Below are 23,080 nucleotides of genomic sequence, written 5' to 3' on the forward strand. Positions count from 1 at the left end.
ATAATTTGGCTTATTTATTTATATTTTACATTTAGCTACATTAGATAGTAAATTACTATTTTTGTTTGTTTTGAATCGTACTTTGTTGATTTGCCCCGGATGTATTTACTGGGCCGGAAGTTTTTCTTCTCCCGTCCCCAAAGCGAGGAAGCTATGGCGGGGGACACCTCAACGGAGCTTCTTTTTCTCGATACATTTAAGCATCAAAGCGCTGAGGTAATTCTGACATTTGCATCTCAATTTCACCGTTTATATTTCCTTCAGAAAAGCACGCATGCAAAACTCATATCGATCTCATTTAGGACTTTTTGTGGAATGGTGTTCAACTTTGAAGCTAACGATGCTAACTTGGCTAACATTAGCAGTTGTGTGTTTTTGCACATCTACCGGTCACAGTGGCTGCTTTTAAGTCGCGGTTCACAAAATACCTAATAAACTATTGTGTCAACACTTTCCTTATATGCAACATGAACAAAATAGTCTGTTATCTTCGAGTATTAGATTTATTTTTCGTCCATACAGCCTTTAGTTTGTTTGCTGGTTACCTAACATGCTAATGCTACAGTACAATAAAGAGCTAATCGTGTTTAAATTAGATGATATTTTAGATGTCTGGTTTTTGTGATGCAGTGAATGACTGCTGTCATGTGTTCTGCAGCTAACCAACGTGGATGTGGTGCGGTTTCCTTGCGGGGTTTTGATCACAGAGGTTCGGGTGATTCCTCCAGGGATCAAAGCTCACAGTAACTTACCTGACAACAGAGCATTTGGGTAAGAGCTGCTGCTCCACAACAGCCACCGGCCGAATAATTACTTGTTTTTCCTGTTTCAAATGTATGTGGTCTAATCAGTACTTTGCAGAAGTATCCCTCTAACGTTTTCCCTTTTTCAGTTTACAACCAAAAATGTCCATGGATTTCAATAGGATTTTATGAGGTGGACAACTGAACTCGAAAAGAAATAAAATGTGTCTTTGAAAGTCTTTCAAATAAATGTGTGTCATGCATTTGTTTTCAACCACTTCCCTTTAGCTGCCAATAATAGCTCACCTTTGTTGAATTTAATCTGAGTATAAATCCAGTAGTGCTATAAATGCCTCAGAGGTTTATTTTAGAGCAGTAGTGAAAAAACAGGATCAGCACTCTGGCCAGTTCGGGGTTAAAGCTAGGCAGAGGTCAAATGGTCAAGTCAGGTTTTAAGAGGTCCACCTGCGAACCTCTACATGTGTTTAAATCTTCACATCGCTCCAATTAAATCATCTGCAATTTGAAACTTGAAGTTGGCAGTATAATGCTGTGGAGATTCTTTTTCCAATCAGAAACTGAGACGTTTGGTTAAAGTTGATAGAAATATAGACGAAGCTACATAAGATGCAATCCTGGAAGGAAATTCATTTGAGATTGTGAAAGCCTTGAAACTGATGCTCGTCTTTTAGCAAGAGGACCCTAAACATAAAGTCAGAGCTGCAGCAGTACAGTTCAGATCAAAGCAGATTCACGTTAGAATGGTTCAGTCAAAGTCCAGACGTTGCAGAGAAGAACTGGTGAAACTTTCAGTCTCTATATATGCAAAGTTAGATCAGACATGGCACAAGAGATGTATAGGAGGACATGAACATATGCAGATGTGTGAAATGAGAATCGTATAGGTTCTAATGTAGCTTTCTGCTGTATTAAATTACAAAATGTAAAAAAATGTTAAAGGGTTGTGAGTAGGGCGCCGGTCCACTGCAGATGTAGTTTCACCATTAAATATTCCCTATGGAAATGTTTGAAGGTAGTTGGCATGTTTGGGATGTGCTTGTATGCAAGAGAAAATGTGAGTAGGAATGTTGAGCTGTTTGTGATCTATTATAACCAAATGTAATGACTAAGTTCTTAAGAATGTGGAACCGTTAACAAATGGGGTTTGGCAGCTTTTAATAAAACTCTGGTATGGATATATGTAGTCACTTGTTTTTCTTGATATTTTCAGAAAGTAGTTTTGGAGGTTTTTGTACCTTTGCCATAAATTGTGCTCCATCATTTTTTAACTTTAATAAGTTAAATGTTACTGTACATTATTTATTATGTCTATAGTAATAAAAGCAGAAAAGCCATTAAGTCAAATGTCAAGATGTTTAAGGATCAACAGAAGCTGTCAGGGCAATACGTTTAGAGGTCCTAACTGTATGGTTACTGTATTTGCAGGGAGACTTCACCTCACGCTTTTCAGTTGGAGCTGTTCTTCAACAATGTCACCAAACCCAACAGCCCCACCTTCCACAGGCTGGGCAGGTCAGGATTATTTCCACTCTCCCTTCTCTCATTTTGTCATTTTAAACCGTCTCGTACTTATTATCTGCATTTCCCGATCGCTTAGATGGAAGAGTGTGTCCCACCTGTAGAACCAGTCACTGCAGCGTGTGGGACTGGTTTTCTTAGGACTGTTGTGCACCCATCCTTAGTACCGTGTCTTTGTTTCCTGCGTTGGCTAACTGGTCTGTCCAGAAACCCAACCCCAGACACAATTATCTGAAAGTGACACAAAAATGTGAAGGTCTCATTGAAGCGAGAGGTGAAAAGGAATGTTTTTGTCTTTCAGTTTTATTCTGGCTGCGTAATAACCAAGGTGTGCACAGCAGCTCTGGAGCGTAAACATGCATGTAGAGTTGCCTTTTTGTAAAGCTTACTGACACACACCCGCGTTATTATATGTCCTGGGAACTTCAGCAGGACAGGTTTGACTAATCTCTATGACTACTGTAGAAATATCGCTTCGGTATCCTAAGCAGTTGCGACTGGGATGTTTTTAAATAAACATTTCTTGGACTGTGACTCATACTTCCCATTATTATTATAATCACATACAAGATTTTTCTTCTGAGAATGTAGTTCTGTTGTGATCAGTTCATACAAAAACTATCTCTTCTTCACTTCTCAGGAAGTGTGTTAGATGTCATAATATGACAACGCTGAGTGAAATTACCATGGTTTTGTACTCTTTACACAAAAATATCAATAAAGGTAAAGCTCTTCAGCTCTGGTCTTTAAAGGTGCCAGTTAAAAATATTTCCCTGCTCCAGTCTGTCTGACTGAGGTGATTTTATAACCCTCTGTAGCATTTACCTGAGTATACTGTATGAAGTCGGTATGTTTTTTTCCCTTGTTGGCGTGTATTATCAATTAGGCAAATTAAAATGTGTTTCTGTGTTTTCTTTTTGTTATTTTGTTTTAATCATTCATGTTTCGGTTTTTATCCACAGTTTGGAATATGATGAAAACAAGTCCATAGTCTTCAGGCCCAGCGGAAAGGTAACAGATCAGTTATGCGCCACATAATTTCTGTTCTCTGTGATTGATTTGTGAATAATGATTTGACGCTGTGCATGCAGGTGAACACAGATGGGCTGGTGCTTCGTGGATGGTACACCAGCCTGACTTTGGCGGTCTACGGCACCGCCGAGCGTCCTCACGGACACGACCACGGTTCGCCTCCTCCACCGCCACCGCCTCCCCCGCAACAACCAACTGGGCTCAAGCGGATTATCAAACAAGGTGGAGCCACTAAGCCTCCTACTACTCTGATCTTTGCATCTACTTCCTGGAAGAATTTATGTTTCTGTTCTCTTAGGCTTGTATTTTTATTTTTGCATGCTAAATGTTTCTGTGTTTATGTTTTTAAAGAATGGGAAAAAGATGACCAGTATAATGGCAGCCCACCCAGACCAGCACCCAGAGGGCCTCGTACTCCGCCTGGACCTCCACCCCCAGATGACGATGAGGAGGAGCAAGTCCCAATGGCAGGTTAGATCTGAGCTGCTGGATCAGTTTATACATGTTGATTTAAAGTATACAAGTGAATACTTTTGCAGAAGTTTAATATAAAAATATACACCATACTGCTTTCATTGAGCTTTTTTTTGCATTTATCACACTATTACAATACTACAATAATTATTGTATTAGTACTCTTTTTATGGATGACCAGTGATGCCGTCTTCTGGATGGTGGCCAAACTACAGCACTAATTTTAATTTAATAAGCCATTAATCAACTATTCATTGTAAGTCGATTGATTTTTTTTTTGCATCTTTGCTATAGCCAAACTATATTTTGTGCCGTCTGTTTTTCAGTGGGCGTGGTCAAAGATGAACCGAGCCAGGGCCGTGACGACTACCTAGAAGCCGTTTCGCCTGAGCGATCGCTGCCCGCCGACGAGCCTTTCTCCGACGCCGAACAAGAGGAGGAAGGGGAAGAGGAGGAGGAAGAGGAAGAACAGGAGGAGGAAGAAGCACGGACCGAGGGGAGCGTTCCAGAGGAGGAAGAAGAAGAGGAGGAGGAGGATGAGGGTGAGGACGAGGAGGAGGAGATGGAGGAAGGTAGGGGAGTTCTTGCGTGGGAGTGGGATAATCCACCATCCCAAATGGACACCCGGAACCCCGCTCTGCCAGTCTTTGGGCTCTGGGTCCGTTTTGTCGGACGCCGCTTCGGGGAAAGGTTCCGTTTGGGACTGAGCAACACCTTGAGTGTTTGCTCAGGCATGCTGCGTCCATCTGCAACCGCTGGATGGAGCATCGAGCTCCTTTGGGAAGGCTTGTTGGTTGACCTTTAGATGCAGCCGCGTGGAAGTCTTCCTGATGCTTCCTCTCAGTCGGGGCTGCGCATGTGCTTCAGTCGCATCATGCATGCTGAAACTAACCCTGCATGCTGGAGAGATGCTGCCATCAGAAAGTAGCTTCGTGAGTGTATGCAGCTGTGTTTGATAAAGGGACCGAGCTGTTTTTGTTGACCTCACTCATGTTTATAGAAACGTTTAATAGATTATTGCTGAACTTTTTGCCCGTCTTTTTGCCCAGGTGATGACGGCTATGAGCAGATTTCCAGTGATGAGGATGACTTGGACAACGGTAGCTTCAAGCTGCCCACCTTCGACATCGACTACACGCCCGAAGACCTCGCCTCCGTCCCTCCCGTCCAGTACGATCCATATGAACGAGAACTGAAACCGCTCGTCTACTTCACGCCGCCTTACAAGACTCGCTTCGACGCCCAGCTGGAGAAAACCAGCATAGAGGAGCCCAGAGATGCTGGTGGGACAGAAGGAGCGGCTGGCGGAGAGGAGGCTGAGGCTGTCGCTCAACTAAAGGAGCTACTGGCTGGTAGCGGTGAGGAGAGAGACGCTCGATGGGTCACTGCTCTGGAGGAAGCTCCTGGACTCCTCAACAAAGGTTTAGCTTATCTAATTAAACAAGGAGAAGTTGAGGAGCCTGTTCGCGTTTTAGTCCTGTGGGCTCTCCAGGCTCTGAGCATGGAGATCGCGCTCACGCAGCCGATTGCACTGAACCTCAGACAATTAAAAGCCGGCGCAAAGCTGGCGTCCTGCCTGGCCGAGTGTCCGCAGGGCCTGGCGGAGCTGCTGCGCGAAGGCGCCCTGAACGTGTTGCTGGAGCTGCTGCATGCTGACCACGTCTCCTCCACCCTCAAGCTCAGCATCCTCAAAGCTCTGGACGCTCTCATCAGCGCCCCCGCAGGAGTCGAGGCGTTCCTGCAGGCTGGAAATTCAGAAAAGAGCGGCTATCAGGTTAGCATGGTCCTTAAAGTAGCTTCTGTGACTTTTTGAAACCATTTTTATTTGTTACTGATGAACACATGGAAAAGTAAAAGCTAAACATGCAACATCTTTTTTTCAAATTTCAAAGTCTAAAAATCCATCCATCTATACATGCTCTTTAGAAAAGGATCTAAGGGATCAAGGTGCTTGAAATCCTTGAAAATCCTTGAATTTCTATTAGGTGTTTTTAAGATTTAGAAAGTGCTTGATTTCTGTCTAAAGTAATTGAAAGTGCTTAATATTCAAACTGCACAGTTTTGTTCTAAAGTGCAACCTGACATTTGATTTAAAACCTAAATTTGGAAAACAGAATTTACAGTTGAAACCAGATATTTTATACACCTAATACAAGGGTGCATTTTTTTTCTCACTTTCTGAAGTTAAATCAGGCTAAACTTTTCTTGTTTTGGGCTAGTTTGAATTAACAAAATTAATTAAAAAATAAATTCCAGAACACTTTAAATATTTTTTACAGATTTTATTTTGTAACTTTCTTTGTACATTGTATTTTATTATTTTATTTGAGCAGGAACGTGATTTGTTTGAATAATTTCTTAATGACTCAATGACTTATTGATTTATGTAATTGAAGTAAAAGTTTAAAAAATATATTTTATATGTTAAACATGTTATTGAAATGAAGAGATTTTTTTTGTTAATTTAGTTTTTTGTTCTCCGACCAGTCAGCTGTATAAGGTGTGTATGAGAGGAACATTTAAAAACATAACATTTAGTTTTATTTTAACTGGCTTGTCCCCACTGTAGACACATCACAAGACATTAATAACAGTAATAAATTATGTAATGATTGATTGGAGTTGTCTTTTTTTTACTTTATCTGTATTGCTTTGACTCCCATGTTGTGTTGCTGGAAAGGTTTAAAAACTCACCTTAAAATGTTTGAAATTGAATTTTACTGTGGGTAAAATGTACAAACCCTTTTCAGATATTGCTGATGTAAATTGACATGTTTAAATGTCTGGAACAAAAAGTGTTTTGACATGAATGTTGATTTGCTTCTCAGCGTCTGGTGCAGCTGTTCCTGCGTGAGGAAACCGTCCGAGTGATAAATGCAGGCAACGCCATTTTACAGAAGAGCCACATGTATGAGGTTCTTGTCAGCCTCCAACATGCAGCCGCGGCTTGGAGCGAACCACAACAGGTGACGGCACACTCTCTGTCCAAAGAGTTCAAACAAATTTGAACTTTGTGGACATGTAGAAATGAATTTGTTCTTCAAATGCGTCTTTATACTTCCAGCTGAATCGATGTTGAGAAGTCAATTATTAAAGAAGTTGTCAAATTTAGAGTGTAATGTTTAGTAGCTGGTTATCTCTGTCAGGAAATTAATGCTGGGATTAATTCTGTTTATATCTTTTATGCTGATTAAAATATTGAACATATTTTAAAACAAAATCTTTCCATATATTTTGCTGTTTTTTCTAAATCGCAGTTTTTGGCCCCAGCTTCAGTACTTTTAGATATTTTTCCCTTCAGTGGAATATATCACCAGAAATGCTGTAGTACCCCTGGTCCGCCAGTAGGTGGAGTCAAAGTTCATTATAACTACAATATTTCAAACAGAAAAAAGATCAGCATGCTAGGCTAAAGATTCACTTAAAACATTTGTAGTTCATGTTCACTTTCACATAGTTTCATCAGTTTTATTTAAGATTCAGTTTGTTTTCAAAGTTCATCAAATGTTGGTTCTTTATTTATCCTTTTATTATCTTAAAAGTAGTCCATGATCAGATTTTTTTCTTATCTCTAACAAGCATGTTTTTGTTGAGATATAAGCTAATTTTCCAGTTTCTAGTAAAGTTTGAACAATTTTAACATTTTTGCAATTAAGCCCAATGAGTTTTTTTTTTTTTTTTTGTTCTCTTCAGCTTTAATCATTCACACAAAAAACTGCAATTTCTCTAGGATTTTTACACTTTTCACTAATTGTTTTTATGGTTCAGCTACTCTACATGTAGACCTTCCCATCTTTGGTTTAAAGACACCCGTGTTATTGTAGAGTCATGTTCAGAGAGACGTGTAGAGAGTAACGTTGCTAATCAGATTAAACTTAACTCGTAACCACGAATTCTGAACCGAAAACGTCACAATTTGGTTAAAATTGATCGTACATAACTGACTCTGATCCTCAGGAGGAGATGGAGGATGCTGAGAGTCCCATGGAGGAGGAGCCATCACTGAGCTCCGCCCCCGTCAGCGAGGCCGAGCTCGAAAGGCTTGCTGGGGTTTTGGAAGAGCTTCATCACCTGCTGGAGACGGCCTCTCACTGCATGGTGCAGCCCCCTGGGAAGGCGTTCCCAACCACGGCCAGAATAACCGGACCGCCGGAGAGGGACAACCCTTACCCGACGCTGTACAGGTACAGACACCAGCTGCCAAAAACATCCCAGTGCTTATAGGTCCTGGAAATGCTTGAATTTCGATAAGGTTTGGAAAGTGCTTGATTTCAGTCTAAAGTTCTTGAAAGTGCTTGATATTCAAACTGCACAGTTTGTTAATAAAGTGTGATCTAACATTTGTTTAAAAGCCTACATAAAATGCTCTTTACAGTTGAAACCAGATATTTTATACACTGTATAAAAAGACAGTCTGAAGTTAAATCGCACTAAACTTTCTTTGTTTTAAGTCAGTTAGAATTACAATTAAAGCTGCAAGCAGCCTCGGGCAGCCCTTGCAGCAAGCGCCGCTCCGGCCTATTGGCCACCGCGGGGGTTCCGGCCACCGCAGAAGCTCTCGCGCGTTTTCCAGAGCCGCAGCCCGCTCCCCACCGCGGAAGCTCTGCCGCAGTTTCCAACACCGCCGCCCGCTAGCCGCCGCAGAAGCTGTCGCGCTTTTCCCCGCCCGTCCACCGGGCGATACGCGTGAATGCGTTCGGCAGCGCTCCCCGACGACTGTCAAAAAATCTGGTGCAGATCGGTCGATGCATCGAGGAGATACAGCCGATGTATTAACTTAGGGGGCGCAGTGGAGCCAAATTACATTTCAACCTCGTTGAGCTCTTTAGAGGTGAACAAAGGTCATACATATCCAGTTTGGCGCCAATCGGATGATCTATGCGTGAATAAGAGCCATACGTATGCATATGGCGAGGGACTGATATTCGCCATTTGGCCACGCCTACACGGTTCAGCCAGCAGCGAGCATTGACAGAGTTTATCATCCAAATCATCTTGATTAGGTCAAGAGAGCCATAAACGGAGCTTTCCAAGGAAAAAAACGGCACTTCCTGTTCCGAGGGGGCGGGGCTTAGATGACGTCATAATATGATGACGTAGGATCGACGGGCATCCCAGCAGGATCACTCATGCCAAGTTTGGTGCAGAAGCTATCGACCGTTCACAGTAAAATACGAGACTTCCTGTTGTCAGGGGGCGTGGCCTACGTGATGTCATCATTTAACCATTGGATATTATTCTACACCCGATAATGATCAATAACTGAATGTTTGGTGTCTCTGTGTTTTTGTGTTAGAATTACAAATTTTTAATTTTTTCCTCTTCATTACAAAATTCAACTTAGTCAATCCGTAGGGCAATGCTGCCCTCTGGTGTCGAATTACTGAAATAATGAAACTATTTCAGTGGGCAGCAGAGGGCAGCATTGCCCTACAAACGACGAACATGGACTGTTTATTATGTAATTACACAGAAGATCTCTCTAATTCATTCTGAGGGGGCGGGGCTTTGATGACGTCATAATATGATGACATAGCATTGTCAGGCATCACACCAGGATGAGTCAGGCCAAGTTTGGTGCAGCTCGGTCGAAACATGTGGAATCTAGAAGCAAACGTATGGCATCGGCGTTACAGGTCACTTCGCCACGCTGCCACACCCAGCTGCTTCATCGCAGCCGGTCAGGGCTTGGATCCACAACACACCAACATGTCTTCTGTCTCTGGCCACAGTTTCATGTTGATTAGGTCAAAGGGCTAAGATAGCGACCGTTCACAGTAAAACATGACACTTCCTGTTCTCAGGGGGCGTGGCCTAAGCGATGTCATAATTTCACCACAGGGTATTTTAGGACACCTATTGATGATCAATTACTGAAAGTTTGGTGTCTCTGTGAGTTTCTGTGCAGGATATATAAGAGTTTCGTGTTTCATGGCGAGTAGGTGAACTTTGACCCCTGGTAACCCCCCTTCAGTAAGCTCATACAGTCACCAATTTGATAACTTTAAATCAGACATGCCTTATGATCAGACTGACCGAGTTTGAAGCTGATCAATCGAAATCCCTAGGAGGAGTTCGATCAAATGCAAAGGCTGTAAACGTCAAAATCGAGGTCCAAAATGGACCTTCAATACAAAATGGCCGACTTCCTGTTGGGTTTCGACCATGGCTCTAATAGACTTTTTTGTACGTCCTGACAAGATACACATATGTACCAAGTTTCGTAATTCTAGGATAAAGCATGGCTTGGGGCTGTTCATTTAAAATACTCTAGGGGTCGATATAGAGAAATTAGGCCACGCCCACCAATTTTTGTTATGAATTCCTGTCGGTTGGTGGATAAGGATCCATCCTAGTGAGTTTGGAGCAGCTGGGCCCGAAATTGTGGAATTCAGAGCCAAACGTATGGCAACGGCGTTACAGGTCACTTCGCCACGCCGCCACGCCCACCTGCTATGTCAAAGCCGGTCGGGGTTGGAATCCACAACACACCAACATGTCTTCTGTCACTGGACACAGTTTCATGTTGATTAGGTCAAAGGGCTAAGATAGCGACCGTTCACAGTAAAACATGACACTTCCTGTTCTCAGGGGGCGTGGCCTAAGTGATGTCATCATTTCACCACAGGGTATTTTAGGACACCCGATGACGATCAATCACTGAAAGTTTGGTCCCTCTATGTGTTTTTGTATAGGAAATATAGAATTACAAAAATAATTTCTATTTGTGAAATGCCAGAAATATTAGCAAAAACTTTTTTTGAAATTAAAAAAAAACCCTTTTTTGTATGTTGTGTTTTAGCAATTAATTTGACCAGTATGGTAAGGCTAAAACTATTTGTTTGGATCGTTTCAATATGATGAATATTTATAATTCCTAATGGCTCAGTGACTTATTGATCTGTTTTTTATATTTTATTTGTTAAAACAACCTTTTTTTTTAAATTACTGTTTTGTTGTTGAAGCAGTCAGGTGTATAATGGTGTTTGTGTGAAAGATATTTGAAATAACTGGGCGTTATAAATATAATCTTGTTATATTTTAGTTTTATGTTGTCATCTCTGTAGAATGTACTGTTATTATTGATTGTTATTAATAACAGTAACAAATTATATATCATATGACAATATGATATATAATATTATCACATGATAATATTATATATTATCATATAATATACTCATTGTGCAGCCCAATGATGTTGGGCTGCACAGTGGCGCAGTTGGTAGCACTGAAGCCTTGCAGCAAGGTCCTCGGTTCGATTCCCGGCCCAGGGTCTTTCTGCATGGAGTTTGCATGTTCTCCCTGTGCATGCGTGGGTTCTCTCTGGGTTCTCCGGCTTCCTCCCACAGTCCAAAAACATGACTAATTGGTTTCTCTAAATTGAAAAATAAGTGTGTGTATGCATGGTTGTTTGTCTCTGTGTTGCCCTGCGACAGACTGGCGACCTGTCCAGGGTGTATCCCACCTCTCGCCTGAAACGTTAGCTGGAGATGGGCACCAGCTGGAGAGGCACCCCATTAAGGACAAGGGTGTTAGAAAATGGATGGATGGATAATAATGAACTTAAACATTTTTAGTTCATTTGCATTGTTTTTATATCCAAAATGCTGGAAAAGTTGAAAACTTGAAAAAGTGCTTTAATTTTACCGAGGGGAAATGTGCATAAACTCTGTGGTAAGCTTCAAGATGATTTTTGGATAATCTGTGATATTTATTTACATCATCTTCAGGTACATGCACGCGTGTCATTTCCTGGAGAGCACAATTGTGGTTCTGTCAGCGGCCGCTGCAGTCGGACATGTCGGGGTCACTCAGGCCATCAAAGAGTTCCTCCGCTTCCTGTCGCTCACTCAGTCCGGTCTGCTCTACCTCCTGGCCCAGGCCGCGCCCACAAATCTCCTGCTGCGTCTGCTGGCGTCGGTGGCAGAGTCTGAGGGCGAGGAGAGCCTCCCAACTGCAGGGGAGGGGGCCCTGACGGGGCCGGGCTTCGGCGAAGAAGGCTTTTGCGTGTGGCTGATGCAGGCTCTCCACGCTCTGCAGGGCGTGTCCGAACTCATGAGCCATGTGGCTGCAGGGGGGGAAGGAGGGGTGGCCTTGGAGGAAGGGGACAACTCTGAGGTCCTGGGCACGCTCCATGCTCTGTACCTGATGACGTTCACGCAGACGGGCCGCAGCGCCGTGGCTCACGTTCTGAGCCTGGAGAGCAACCTGTCCTGCCTCGTCAGCCTGCTGCAGCACCACAGCAAGGAGACACAGGGGTACGGCTGCGTTCGCTTCAGAGAGGCACCAAACAGGCGTCAGAATCCACCAGGTTATCCTTGATTAGACTCAGATCAGCTGTATGGGCTGCAACTGATGATTATTTCAGTAATCGATTAATCAGTTATAGTGACGATTAATTAACAAATAATTAGCACATTCTGCAAATATTCCCATTTAGCCACTCAAGCTTATTTTCTACAATTTTTGTAGACAATAGTGTAGAAATTGTGTGTAGATATTTGAAAAATTCAAATAAATTTTTTTTAGATAATAAAATAACAAAACCTTACCATGTATTTTTTGTCTAATTTCTAGTGAAAATATCTTAGTTTTGCTTTATTTCAAGTTTGCTATCTTACAAGTAACTTTTTAGCTAGATATAAAAGCTTGTTTTAAGTAAATAATTCCTTGACATTGATGAAAAAGTTCTTGTTCTATTGACAGATGATTTAACTTATAACAAGACATTTTTCCCACATTATAAGTTAATTTTTCTGCCAATAGAACAAGTACTTTTTCATCAATGTTAAGGAATTATTTACTTAAAACAAACCTCTACATCTTACAGAAAAGTCACTTTTAACTTAGGTTGTCTTATTTCAAGTGTAATAAGATGTGTGCAGTCGAAACTGGACTCTTGAATAGTTCAAATAAGTTTTTCTAAAATTTTAAGTGCAATATATATATATATCCTTTTGGTTCAGTTTTAAATTAATTACTGCCCTGACTGTGTTGTTTTTTTCAGTAAATTAATTTTTTAAAGTCTGTATACAGTTAAGGATTATTTGATTACTAACTTAGTTGACAATTATTTCAGTCATCGATTAATCTCAATTAATCCAATTAACCGTTTCATCTCTACAGCTGATCAAATACTGCAATGTCTGATTTTGTTAAATATATTAAATCTTAAAACTTTCACAGGTTTTGGTCTTAAACACATCAACCACTCTGATGCAACAAACAAATAAAACAAAATTTAAGACATAAATCAGGTTGATGGTTGTAATACCTTAGTGTTATATTGGATTTGAAAATAAGATGTCAACAAAAAAACCTGCAGCACCGTTTCTGTGTTTTGAGTTCTCAGAAAAGCAAAAATCAAAATGGGTCTCAATTGAAATCCTCGGGTCAGACCTTAAAGAAATCTAGACATTGGTATCAGCCTGATTGGTGCATCACTGCTTTACTTATAATTGTAATTGTTTCTTTGAGTCCTTTTAGGTTTAACTTTTCTTGTCTGTTTTTCCTTTTAGTGAGGCCAAATCTCGTAAAGCAGTGACGTATAACTATGCTTGTATGTTGGTATTAATGTTGGTGCAGACGTCTAATGAGCTGCGGATGATGGAGCAATATGCTGCTCCGCTGCTCACTGTGGCCAAGGCGGATGACACGAATGCCAAGCTGCAGGGTAAGTATGTCACATATATACAGTAATCTACTGTTAAAGAAGGTTTTTAGTGTATGATTATGTGTGTTTTTATGTTCTGTAGAGCTTAGTAAATGGTTGGAGCCTCTGGAGAAACTTCGCTTTGAGATCAGCAGCATTCCGACTCTCATCAACTACATCAAGCAGGTAAAAGCTTCCACATCAGTGCAACTTTCCTCGAAGATGTTTTTATTGTTTTAATTTGTTTTGAAGGTTTTTTATCTTGTAAAAAAGTACAAAAGTACATAATTTCACTTACAACATCTGAAAAATGTCTTGTTAAAAGTCAAATAATCTTCCAGTGGAACTAGTATCGCATTTAATCGACATTAAGGAATTATTGACTTAAAACAAGCTCCAATATCTTGCTAGAAAGTTATTTGTAAGTTTGTCTTGTTTCAAGTGTGCTAAGATATTTACACTAGAAACTTGACCAAAAATACTTGGTAAGATTTTGTGTTTTTGCAGTGAAAGCATTCAAACAAGAGCGGTTTTCAGATTGCAATGTATTTAGTTTTATGTGACTGAAAAATACTAAGTAGAGCATAATTACATATTTGAAGACAAAGGAAAACACAATTTTAATTTTTTATTTTTTTTGCAAATAACATTGTAAAGGTGTGGCCACCATTTATATGCAGACGTCTTTTTTTATGACACTCCAAATAAAATCCAGTGCATCTAAAGAGAAAACTGTTTCACAATAAATACCTCGCTTATGTCAAACCTGAACAGTTTTTGTTAGTTCACTCTTTTATTTTGCAATAATTGAATGAAACAATTCAGAAACTGCATATTGGTTAAAGAAGTGTGAATTCTCATAAATATCCTGTTTGTTTGATGTCAGAATGTGGAAAATGTGTTGAACATTGAGGGAACTGGGCTGGTCACTGCTCTGAGAGTTCTCTATCACATCGCCTGTCCGCCTCCTGCTGTTGAAGGTAAAAAAAAAACTAGAGATGTTTTAATTATTGAAAGGAGGAAAAGAGGTCTCATACAAGTTAATCTACTTTTATGTTTCGTTGGTGTCGTTTGTCAGCAGAGTGAACTCACTTGTCACCTCCATTCTGCAGGTCAGCAGAGGGATCTGAAGTGGAGCCTCGCAGGCGTCCAACTGTTCTCCGGCGAGGGTCTGGACACGTGCGTGCGCATCCTCCAGAAGCTGTGCGGCGTGCTGCTGCAGCCGTGGCGCGTTCACGGGCACATGGGTCCGACGCCGCAGCGCTGCATGATCCTGAGCGTGTGCATCAGCACGCTCAGGCTGCTGCGCACCATGCTGACGGAGCTGCTCCGCGGCGGGGCCTTTCAGTTCAGAGACACACGCGTGGCCAACGTTCTGGTGACGCTCCACATGATGGTGTGCTCCATTCCGGCTTCTGGGCGTCTGGATGGGGAGGAGATGAGAGTGCAAGCGCTCATCGTGGACGTGCTACTCACCTTCACGCAGGGCGTCAGCGAAGAGGTGAACACAGGTTTCACACAAGAAGTGAGAAGTTCCTGTTGGCCAGTTTGTTGAGACGAGCGTTCATGTCTGCAGGTCACTCACACAGAGGAGACTCTGGCCAGTAACACCTGGTCTCTGATGCTCAAGGAAGTCTTGAATTCCCTTTTAAAAGCTCCTGAAGGTTTGTTCTCTGGCCTGACGCTGCTCTCTGAACTCCTGCCTCTTCCTCTGCCGATGCAGAGCACTCAGGTGACTCACTGACCTCTTCGTCACCCGCTGCTTTCATCACACGCCTGCTAACGTCCTGATGTTTACCTCCACAGGCGTTATCAGTCCAAGATGTTGCTATCGCCTTAAACACCAGGAAGCTGTGGAGCATGCACATCCGGGTCCAGTGGAAAGTTCTGTCGGAGGTGCTGAGGTGTGTGTGCTCCACCAGCTGCCCGCCTCTCCTGACCATGCTGAGGAGGGTCTGCGTCCAGCTGGCTGACCTGTCCTCGCCCACCGCAACGCTCGTCATGAAGACGGTGTTGGAGCTGCTGTCTGAGGAGCTGCAGCCGTGAGTGACGTTTATGTTTGGCTTACGTTCATTTTAGAGGAACCTTGTTGTAGGTAAAGACAAAGTAAGATTTTTTTTCAAAAGTCTTTTCAAATTGTTATCTGAAAAGTGTGGCATGTATTTGTATTCAGCCTCAGTTGCTCGGAGGAACCTCGATGAAAATCCGGTGTAACCAGTTCTCTTCAGAAGTAGAAGTCGCCCAATTAGGGTTCATGCAGGTGCTTGAAATTCTTGAAAATACTTCAATTCCAATTAGATATTTTCAAGGTTTTGAAAGTGGCTGATATTTAAGCTGCCCAGTTTTTATATGTTAAGCAATGTTATTGAAGTTGGAGGATTTGTTTTAGTTAAATTAGAGTTTTGGCTGTAGGTGAGGAAATACTCCAAAACACTTGCAGCTGTAATTGCAGCAAAAACTGATTCTACAAAGTTTTGACTTGGGAGGAGCTGAGTACAAATTCAAGCCACACTTCTCAGATTTTTATTTGAAAAATCTTTTGAAAACATTGCATTGTTTTACTTTCACTTCCCAATTACGCTCTGTTTTGTGTTAATCTAGGACAGAAATGTAATATAGTGAAAAGGTTTAAGACATTTTCAATGTATTGCTGGGCCTCAGGAGATCTTTTTGATTTATACTGGAAACATATGTCAATATCTGCGATTTACTACCTAAAGGGCCGAGGGGAAAAGTGTTTGCTGGGGGCAAGTCCTGCGTCTGCTGTCGCTGCTGGACGCTCTGGTGTCGCAGAGGGCTTGTAAGAGCTCCACCCTTCACCTGCTGTCCGGCTCCGTCTCTGGAGACGAACAGGTGGCAGACCTGTTTCCTCTGCTTCTGTCTCTGCTGGTGCCCCCAGCTGGTCACTCGCTGCAACAGCAACAGTGCAGTGTGTTAGTGGGGACAATACTGCAGTCCCTGTGTGACCAGGTAGGAGGAGCTCCTCTGAAAAGAAAATAGTTTTCTTTAAGTTAAACTCCCTTCAAATTTCCATCACTTATTTTTATCAGGACATTTCTCTGGTGGTGGCGCCACCCGCTGAGGGCTGCGTGTCGGAGGCTGAGCAGCTGGCTAATGCACTTCCAGGCCGAGACATGATGTCTTCGGTGTGTAATTCCCTGTTGGAGGTTTTAGGGAATAAAGAGGCCAGCATCCCTCTGCTTCTCACCTGCATCAGGACATTGACTTTCCTCACAGAGCACGACTACGGAATCTACCACCTCAAAGTGTAAATGTCAAAGTTTCCCTCTGGCTTTTCCACGTTTAATCTATTCTTCAGGCTTTGGCATCGTCTTAGATTCATGTTCTCTCCTTTAAATTCCTTCAGCACTTTGAGGAAACATGGTCCAGAGGTGTGCTCGCTGCTGAAAAGGCTGGTGGTTTCCTTCAACAAGGACTCGACGGATCTGATTTCAGCTCTGCTTGACTTTCTGAGGCAAATCCTAAACACGGAAACAACGGTAAATTCACCTTAAATAACAACAGAGCGAGACCAGCGATGAAAATGTAATCACTCTGGGGGCAAAGAGCTGAATTTTCTAGAGCAGACATTAGATCACTCAAATGAATCATCTGGTAACTGAATGTCGCAAACTGCAAAAACATGAAATCTTACAAAGTATCTTTAGTTTAGTTGCAAATATCTTTGTACATTTAAAAAAAAACGAAGTTACAAGTAAGTTTCCATTAAGATATAGGATCTTATTTTAGATTTAAAAAATGTCTTAATATTGATGAAAGTTCCACTCTCAGATTAGAATAGAATATACTTTATTGATCCCCAAGGGGAAAGTGCTTATTTGTTGTAAGCTCCTCCATCTTTGGTAATAAATGCAAAGTTTGTCAAATTAAAGATTAAGATTTAAGATTATTTCACTTATTCCCAATGTAATAAATGAGATAATATTTTAAATATCCAAAATTAAACAGAGCGACCAAAAACAATACATAAAACAGAAATAAAAACCACTTTCAACCAAAACCATAAATAAAATAAATTTCGATGCCTCTGTGAACAGAATTTTGCATATAAAATAATAATCATAATGGAAATATTTTTAATTTATAATGCAATTAATTGATTAATTGCCTAATTGTGTCAAACACTGTCAAGGCATCCTCTATATCTGCTGATATTTACAGGCTGTTGATGCTTTAGCTTAACTTTCCTATTTAAAAAAATATATTTTAGGAAAAAAAAAAAACATCTTGAAATTCAGACATATTTGCAGTAATCAGTCTGAATTGTGAACTTTAATTTGTTTCCAGTGTGCAGAGGAAGGCCAGGGCTCTAGTGAGGAACCTGCCTGTGTTGCTCCACGCTTGCTGTTGAGCTCAGAGATGAAATCTCTGCTGCAGTTTGAAGACTCAGAGTCACACCCGCTAACGGCCTTAGAGAAGCTAATCACGGTACGCATGATGCGCCGCTGTGCAGGTGTGTCTTTATGAAGCTTGGCTTGGACTTAATGTGCAAGTTTTCTTGCTTGTTTGTGTTCAGAAATTATGTAAAGAAGACGATTCAATGGAAACCATGATGGAGAACGTGATTGTCCTGAAGCAGACGCTGGAGACGGCCACAGAAAGTCCTCCGCCGTCAGAAACCGAACCCGTTCTGCCCGCACCCGAAACGCTGGCAGCCCAGTTCAACCACAGGTCGGCCTCTTGAGCTGTGTTCATAACCATGAAAAAGCTGACTCACAAAATGATAAATGAGATGAAAATAATCTTATTTAGCAGTAAAGATGCTGTGGCTTGATTTCTCCTGCAGGACAGTGTTTATTCTGTCAGAAGCTCTGGATGAGCAGCTCAAAGCTCTCTGGTTCTCTCCTTTCCAAACTGATGACATAGAAACAGATCTAGACATGGTGAGTTTGAAATTGGTTCAAGATTTGAAGGTTAGATTTGAATCATTGGTTGAAATGATTCAAATCTAACATGAGACCCAATTGTGGATTTGTAAGCCTTCCCCATTGGTTCAAAGGCTTTTCTCCTTATTCTGCTACATTTTGTTGCATCCCTCTGTTTTTATTGATGAGAAACAATTAGGACTGCAACTAACAATTATTTTAGGAATCGATTATTCTGATAATCAGATAAAAAAAATGGGCATATTTTACCTATTTTTCATTTAAGCCTTTTTTATACAACACTAGAAATGCATTGATGCCCAAATAAACAAATAATTCGCTTAAAGGTTATATTTCCTTAAATGCAATAACAGCCTTCTTTTAGTGAATTTTAGCTGGGTGAAGCTGAAACTATACCACTTGAGGGGTTTTCACTAAAACATGTTTACAGACAAAGGTGGGGGGTTTTTTGTGTTTTTTTATCTCAAATGCAAAATGTATAAATATTTTGTAAGTTTTTTGGCTTAATTACTATTGGGAATATGTCGTTTTTCATCAATTGGCCTTTTTGAGTCTGTGTACTCTAGTTAAGTAATGTATTACTGAATTGATGATTATTTCAATAATGGATTAATCACTATTATTCCGGTTAATAGCTTCAGCCATTGAAACAATTTTGCACAAGTATTTAGGCGACTGTACTCTCTCAGGGACATAATTATTAAAGAATCCAGCATGTACAGTTGTGTTCGAAATAATAGCAGTGCCTCAACAGCAGCAAGAAAATCACTGGTTTTATTAACATTTCAAACTCTATACCCCAGATAAGTTTCTGGGGGGTAAAATAAAGGTATAGAAAACCAACAAACCCAACAGGACAGCCATGCATACTGTGGATTCTGTGAAATTGAATGATTAACTGAAAAGGGTGTGTTCAAAAAAATAGCAGTGGTGAGTCCAATTAGAGAGGGCATCAATTAGGGAGGGTATTCTGGGAAAAAAGGGTGTTAACAGGTGATCCGTATTTAAGGATCAAGACAACTGGCATGCTGGCTGTGCATTTCTCCTGAAAAAACAATGAAAATGGGTCGTTCCAGACACTGTTCTGAAGATGAGCGTTTCCTAATAAAAAAATTGATTAAAGAAGGGAAAACATACAAAGAGGTGCAGAAAATCATTGGCTGTTCAGCTAAAATGATCTCAAATGCCCTGAAATGGGAGCATAAAACTGAAAAACGAGGAAGAAAAAGAAAGACAACCCCTCGAATGGACAGAAGAATAGCCAAACTGGCGAAGACTCAGCCAATGATGGGATCCAAGAGGATCAAGCAAGACCTTCAGTTGACAGTGAGTACTGTGACAATCAGAAGACGTCTTACTGAGGTTAACCTTCCAGCAAGAAGCCCCCGCAAAGTCCCACTGCTGAGAAAAAGACATGTGCAGAAGCGTTTACAATTTGCCAAAGAGCACATTGACTGGCCTGAAAAGAAATGGCATAATATCTTGTGGACAGATGAAAGCAAGATTGTTCTTTTTGGGTCTAAGGGTCACAGGCAGTATGTCAGACGCCCTGCAAACACAGAATTCAAGCCACAGTACTCACTGAAGACCATTAAGCATGGTGGTGCAAGCATCATGATATGGGGATGTTTTTCATACTATGGTGTTGGTCCGATTCACCGCATACAAGGGATCATGGATCAGTTCCAGTACATCAGGATCCTGGAAGAGGTCATGCTGCCATATGCTGAGGAGGAAATGCCTTTGAGGTGGACCTTTCAACAGGATAATGACCCCAAACACACCAGCAAGCGAGCAAAAGCATGGTTCCAGATGAACAAGATTCAACTGATGGAGTGGCCAGCACAATCCCCGGACCTTAATCCCATCGAAAACTTGTGGGCTGACATAAAAAGTGCAGTGCATGAGGCAAAACCAAGAAACGCTGAGGAATTGTGGAATACAGTGCAATTATCCTGGGCTGCAATACCTGTGGAACGATGCCAGAAGTTGGTTGACTCCATGCACCACAGATGTGTAGCAGTCATCGGAAACCGTGGTTTTGCAACAAAATATTAGTTTAGGATACTCAGCTAGGTTCACTTATCAAGAATTTCTTTGTTTGTACAGTACATTTTTGAGTTTCCAAGGAAAGATGGCAACACTGCTATTCTTTTGAACATGCCATTTCTTACTTTATTTGAAATATTATTATTATCATTTAAGTTTTGATGACTTTGCGCAATTGTTTTGCTTTGGAATAGAATGTACTGTGTCCCCAATGTATCTGTGTTCATTAAAGTACAATTTCTTTGAAGAATTTTGACATTTACTCATTTTTCTAAAGGCACTGCTATTATTTCGAACACAACTGTACAATGTATTTTACAGTTTTTCTGTTTAATCTTAAGTGACATAAACATGTCTCCCATCTGGTTTCATTCGTCCGTTTCTGAACCTTGCTTCAGGTGAAGGTGGATCTGGTGGGCTTGGCTCAGGAGTGCTGTCCAGAGCTGGATCTGAAGGCTGAGCTGGAGCGCTCCTTCCTCTCTGAGCCGTCCTCTCCCGGTCACACGAAGGTCGCCAAAGGTTTCCGACTGGGCAAACACAAACACGAGACGTTCATCACATCCAGGTGCAGCACTGGCGGAGCCTCAGGTGTGGCTGATTCAGTATCTTTACTGGAAGTCTTAAATCAACGCTTTCTGTGCTTCCCTCTGCAGCGGTAAATCCGACTACATCGAACCTGCTAAAAGAGCCCACATCCTGCCGGCGCCCCGCGGCCGTGGAGGTCGAGGAGGGTTTGGTCAGAACGTCGCCCGGCCCCATGATATTTTCCGGCTGCGCAAACAGAACACTTCCCGCCCTCCCAGTATGCATGTGGACGACTTTGTGGCAGCAGAGTTTAAAGACATTGCTAACCCACTTGGGATTCTGCCTCCCAAACGTCTGCCAAAAAGCACTCCCAAGCCCCCCACCAGAGGGCTGTTTACTGGCAACAGAGGCAGAGCGGCCTTTCACAGCCAAACTCGCTTTTTCACCCCACCGCAGCCTAAAGGTGTTCTGCTCTCAGGTGACGTGTTTATCTGTTTTAACTCTGAAGGTTGTACTTTAGCTGAAACAGTAGAAGGTAACGAACGCCCATTTCTGGTGCTGCAGGTAACTACGCTCGGAGAGAGGGAGGCCGGGGGTTGTCATGGAGCGGCCAGGTTCCTGCTGTGACCCACAGAGGAACCTACAGTGAACCCCGCGGAGGTCAGAGCAACTTCGCCCGAGGGCCTCTGCCTTCCCGACAGCTGCCTGCGAGTACGTTCACTGCAAAAACACATTTCTACACAAGCATCTCAGCTAATTAGAACATATTTAAGTTATTTTAACAGTAAAAAACATTTATTGTATAGATTTAAGATACTGAAATACTATACTTTTAATTTACGTTTAGGAGACAGATATTCTAGGTTTATGCTTCCTTCTGCTCTTTTTCTTTCATGATTTTGTTTAGTTGTTACATGAACTATTTATATTTATTGCGTGAATGAAATAAATAAAAACAATTTTTTTTTATTTATAAAAAGTTTTAATTCATTGTATTATTTATTCGAACAAGGTTAAAAAGTAATACATGCATATCTTAATTAGGGAACACACCAATAGACTGATATGTTTGTAAAGTCATTCAATTAAGTGTTTATTAGATTCAAATTAGTTCCAATCGATTAATAGGGTACACTGAGACATTTCAGTGTTGTAGTTTGACTGCCATCCAGACGAGGGCGCCGCTGGTCGTCTTTAATGGAGCCAGTTGAACTTGATACAGGAATTAAAGATGGCGGCCATACTAAAATGGGGAAGATAAACGGTTAAACTGTATTCATGCTTATTGTTCAAACGGAGTCCGCTTTGGGAGGCAAAATGTTTGTTTTGAAACATAAACTCTGGAGAAGCTCCTTAAGTTCCATGTTAAAAGCACTCATTCACCACATTGCTCTAAGACCCATTTGTTTGTTGTTTTTTTTAATGTTCTGCCCTACAGGTGCTTATCGGTTGGCCATTCGGGATCGAGCCCCACGGGGCCGGGGAGGTACGGGACTGTCGTGGCTTGGTGCAGGGGGAGGCGCCGGCGCCGCAGGAGGAGGAGGAGGACGGGGCTCTCAAGGGAGCAAATTCAGTGGTGGGGGAGGCAGTGGAGGTGGGAGGGGCAGACATGTGCGCTCTTTCACCAGGTAAATCCACCTGGGTAGTGACTTCAGCCTCGTGGGCTACAAATGGACCAATCAGGATTCATGTCTTGGCTTTGGTGTCACAATGACTTCGTTGAGATGTTTTTTGTTTTGTTACAGAATAAAGGTGGCAGTGACTGAGTGTGTGTTTTATTAAAAATAAAAACGGATAAACTGGCTGAGACTGAACAAAATTAAATGTTCAGAAGCACTTATTTACAATTTCATCCAGTTCAAGCTTGTAACGTGGAAAAACAAAGAGATAAAAATGACTTGACACTGAAGGAGAATTAGAAATCAAAGCTGAAAAGATTGTATTGAAATCCATCCTCGGAAAACAAAAAATGTGAATGGTTTCATTTAAATTACCGTATAAGTCACATTTTTAAAATCCTCATTTGTTAGTCGACAGAAATCTGGCAAAAACTTTGTTTCCATTCAATCTGCTTTGGCACAAAAACTGAAAAAAGGATTGTGCGATTGCAGCTGACAGGAACGAAGCTTTTGTAAGCAAATGAACAAATTTAACCA

At 41.5% G+C, this 23,080-nt stretch overlaps 1 protein-coding gene across 2 annotated transcripts; it reads left to right on the forward strand.

The window, feature by feature from the left end:
- Positions 1–84: 84 nt before the first annotated feature.
- On the forward strand, positions 85–22,690 carry virma (vir like m6A methyltransferase associated). 2 transcript variants are annotated; one of them, XM_032559192.1, is made up of 27 exons: positions 85–216; positions 659–771; positions 2,190–2,276; positions 3,245–3,293; positions 3,374–3,536; positions 3,666–3,785; positions 4,115–4,360; positions 4,838–5,562; positions 6,617–6,754; positions 7,746–7,972; positions 11,522–12,049; positions 13,310–13,464; positions 13,547–13,629; positions 14,330–14,423; positions 14,556–14,944; positions 15,020–15,175; positions 15,250–15,485; positions 16,164–16,413; positions 16,494–16,711; positions 16,811–16,943; positions 17,752–17,892; positions 17,981–18,135; positions 18,251–18,347; positions 20,798–20,964; positions 21,053–21,402; positions 21,489–21,635; positions 22,363–22,690. In XM_032559192.1, the coding sequence occupies exons 1-27, from the start codon at positions 100–102 to the stop codon at positions 22,554–22,556; spliced, it is 5,478 nt and encodes a 1,825-aa protein (XP_032415083.1). In that variant the 5' UTR covers positions 85–99; the 3' UTR covers positions 22,557–22,690. The 2 variants fall into 2 exon arrangements, with proteins under 2 accessions (XP_032415083.1, XP_032415084.1); XM_032559193.1 differs by having other exon boundaries at positions 4,115–4,330.
- Positions 22,691–23,080: the final 390 nt, after the last annotated feature.

Source organism: Xiphophorus hellerii, chromosome 3 (assembly GCF_003331165.1).
Source record: "Xiphophorus hellerii strain 12219 chromosome 3, Xiphophorus_hellerii-4.1, whole genome shotgun sequence".
NCBI classification, from domain to species: Eukaryota; Metazoa; Chordata; class Actinopteri; order Cyprinodontiformes; family Poeciliidae; genus Xiphophorus; species Xiphophorus hellerii.

What these genes read in the sequence shown, in the direction of transcription:
- virma (XM_032559192.1), top strand. Translation starts at nt 100, where the DNA reads ATGTATTTACTGGGCCGGAAGTTTTTCTTCTCCCGTCCCCAAAGCGAG. An exon ending in CCTGACAACAGAGCATTTGG is followed by an intron (nt 772 to 2,189) that starts GTAAGAGCTGCT and finishes CTGTATTTGCAG; the next exon opens with GGAGACTTCACCTCACGCTT. An exon ending in CACAGCAAGGAGACACAGGG is followed by an intron (nt 12,050 to 13,309) that starts GTACGGCTGCGT and finishes TTTTCCTTTTAG; the next exon opens with TGAGGCCAAATCTCGTAAAG.